At 47.7% G+C, this 2865-nt stretch overlaps 1 protein-coding gene across 1 annotated transcript; it reads left to right on the top strand.

Moving 5' to 3' along the window:
- Positions 1–1121: 1121 nt before the first annotated feature.
- Positions 1122–2300, top strand: LOC114922302 (uncharacterized protein K02A2.6-like). The gene is made up of 3 exons (XM_029283297.1): positions 1122–1275; positions 1369–1849; positions 1976–2300. The coding sequence occupies exons 1-3, from the start codon at positions 1122–1124 to the stop codon at positions 2298–2300; spliced, it is 960 nt and encodes a 319-aa protein (XP_029139130.1).
- The last annotated feature ends 565 nt before the right edge of the window (positions 2301–2865 follow it).

Below are 2865 nucleotides of genomic sequence, written 5' to 3'. Positions count from 1 at the left end.
GTGTGGGAAACCCCCATAGTGATCCCAGTAAAGCCCAATGGGGACATTCATATTTGTGCTGATTACAAATGCACAATTAACAAAGCTTTGCAGCAACATGCTTACCCAGTTCCAGTGATAATCCACTTCCTGGCATCACTGCAGGGAGGTCGTGTATTTGCTAAATTGGACCTCGCACAGGCATATCAGCAACTGCCTGTGGATGATGCCACTGCAGAGACTCAGACAATAGTCACACATAGAGGGGCATTCAGGGTTCGTCGCCTGCAGTTTGGGGTAAATGTTGCTCCAGGGTTGTTCCAGAGTGTAATAGAATGCACATTTAAGAATATTCCAGGTGTGTGCCCTTATTTTGATGACGTTCTGATTGCTGGGGAATCTGCAGCAGTCTTAGCAGAACGTCTCAGAGCATTTCTTCAACGGTTCCACGAAGTGGGGTTGAAGTTAAAAAGTGCTAAATTGGTGTGAACTCTACCGAGTTCCTGGGATTCAGGATAGATGCTGCTGAAATCCACCCCTCTGACTCTAAGCTTAAAGCTATACAATAGGCTCCCAGACCTAAGTCAAAAGGGGAGCTGCAGGCATTTTTAGGACTACTTAATTTCTACCATTCATTCCTGCCACACAAGGCAGCTTTGGCAGAGCCGCTTCATCAGCTTCTGGATAAAAAAGCATTGTGGGAGTGGACAAACACCCACAAAAAAGCTTTTAAAGCAGTCAAATCACTGCTGTCATCAAGCTCAGTACTAGCTCACTTCAATGAGAAATTACCTGTCAATTTAGCATGCGATGCTTCACCATATGGCATAGGAGCAGTTTTAAGCCATCTAATGGCAGATGGGCATCAAGCACCCATCGCTTGCTATTCCAGAATGTTATCCCCTGCAGAGAGGAATTACGCACAGATAAACAAAGAGGCTTTAGCCATTGTAGCTGGAATTAAAAAATTCCACGACTTCCTATATGGGTGCTCCTTCACCATTTTCATGGATCATAAACCTCTCTTAGGACTCTTTACAGCAGACAAGCAGACCCCACAGATCCTTTCTCCTAGGATGCTGCGATGGTCAATATTCATGGCTGCCTATTCTTACAGGCTAGTCCATAAGCCAGGCAAGGAAATGGGCCATGCTGATGCACTCAACCAACTGTCTTTGCCTCACACAGACCCTGACCCAGCATCTGCAGCTCTCATCCTGGCAATCCAGGATCTCTCTGAGACTTCCCTTCATGCAGGAGATGTGGCTGCTGAAACTGCCACTGACAGAACACTCAGTCATGTTCTGAACTGAGTGTTGAGGGGGTGGCCTGATAGCAGACTAGGTCCAGAATTTCATAGTTTCACTAGCAGAAAAAATGAGCTGTCAGCTCATAAAGGCTGCTTGCTATGGGGAAGCAGGGTGATAGTCCCACCCACATTAAGAGCCAGAATTTTAGAATCTCTGCATCAGGGTCATCCAAGCATAGTTAGAATGAAGGCACTTGCTAGGAGTTACTTGTGGTGGCCTGACCTGGATAAGGACATAGAGGCTCAAATAAGGAGTTGCCAAGTCTGTAAGGAGACCCGACCAGAAATGCCTCAAGCACCAGTGCATCGCTGGGAGGCCACACAAACTCCTTGGTCTCGCATGCACATAGACTTTGCAGGACCCTTCCAAGGACAGGTGTTTCTCATTGTTGTAGATAGTTACTCTAAATGGCTAGAGGTAGCATCTGTCCCATCTATGACTACTGTCAGGACCATTCAGGCACTGCGCAGAATCTTTGCCCCACACGGCTTGCCAGATGTGATTGTGTCTGATAATGGGAACCAATTCATAGCAGCTGAGTTCCAGTCCTTCCTGAGGACAAACATGATCTGACATGCTACCTCAGCTCCCTTTCATCCTGCTTCAAATGGACAAGCAGAACAAATGGTCAGAACGACCAAAGAAGCACTGAAGAAATTAATGACAGGTGACTGGCATCATCGCTTAGCAGATTTTCTACTCTGCCAACATACTACTCCTTGCACCACTATGGGCCACAGTCCAACAGAACTGAGATGGGGACGTCAGTTGACCACCAAGCTGGACCATCTCCACCCTGACAGGGCTGCTGCAGAAACATCGCAACCCAAGCCTCCAAGAAGTTTGCACCTTGGTGAGAAAGTATGGGCGAGAAACTATGGGCTGGGGACACTTTGGGTGGTAGCTGTGGTTTCAAAGGTGTCAGGGCCACTGTCTTATGAAGTGGCCCTGGATGATGGTTGTGTGGTTCGATGCCACATAGACCAATTGTGGTGGCGGCAGGCTAGCTAGAGCCTGGCCGCTGACAGAGAAGAGATTAGTGGGTTGCCTGGTGACCGGGCCACACCTGAACCACCCAAAACTTTTGAGACTATGCCTGCAGAATTGGGGTCGCCAACGAACCCTGTCCCGAGTCCATCAGGCAGTATCGCAAACAAAGACAGTGGCACTGGTCTACCCGGCAATAATGGACATGGCAGCACCAGTCTACCCAGCCAGAACGATCAACAAGGTACCAGTCTTTCCGAAGCGATCGGGCCAAGGGACCCTGGTCTACCTGGCCCAACAAGGAGGCTTGTAGAACCCGCCTGCATATTTGAGTGATTATGTTCATACGTTGCAATGTATTGATTTATCCAGGGGGAAGGGGTGTAATGTATTGGGTTAGTCATTAATAGTTGTTATGATCCATTGTTGTGTTTGTTTGAAAAGAGTCTCCAACTGTCATGGAGCAAACTGCTAGCCTGCAATTTAAACGGGAAATTGTTCTTTAAAATGATTGGTCGCCGCCTAGCGGCGGCACTGTGTAAATAGATGTCAAGTGGTTGTCGTAGCCACTTCTGTGTTTTCAGCAATA

This window comes from Protobothrops mucrosquamatus, unplaced genomic scaffold (assembly GCF_001527695.2).
Source record: "Protobothrops mucrosquamatus isolate PMUCROS unplaced genomic scaffold, P.Mucros_1.0 scaffold48, whole genome shotgun sequence".
NCBI lineage: Eukaryota > Metazoa > Chordata > Lepidosauria > Squamata > Viperidae > Protobothrops > Protobothrops mucrosquamatus.
The sequence above is the reverse complement of the archived record's forward strand: the minus strand, read 5'-3'. Positions and strand labels throughout refer to the sequence as shown.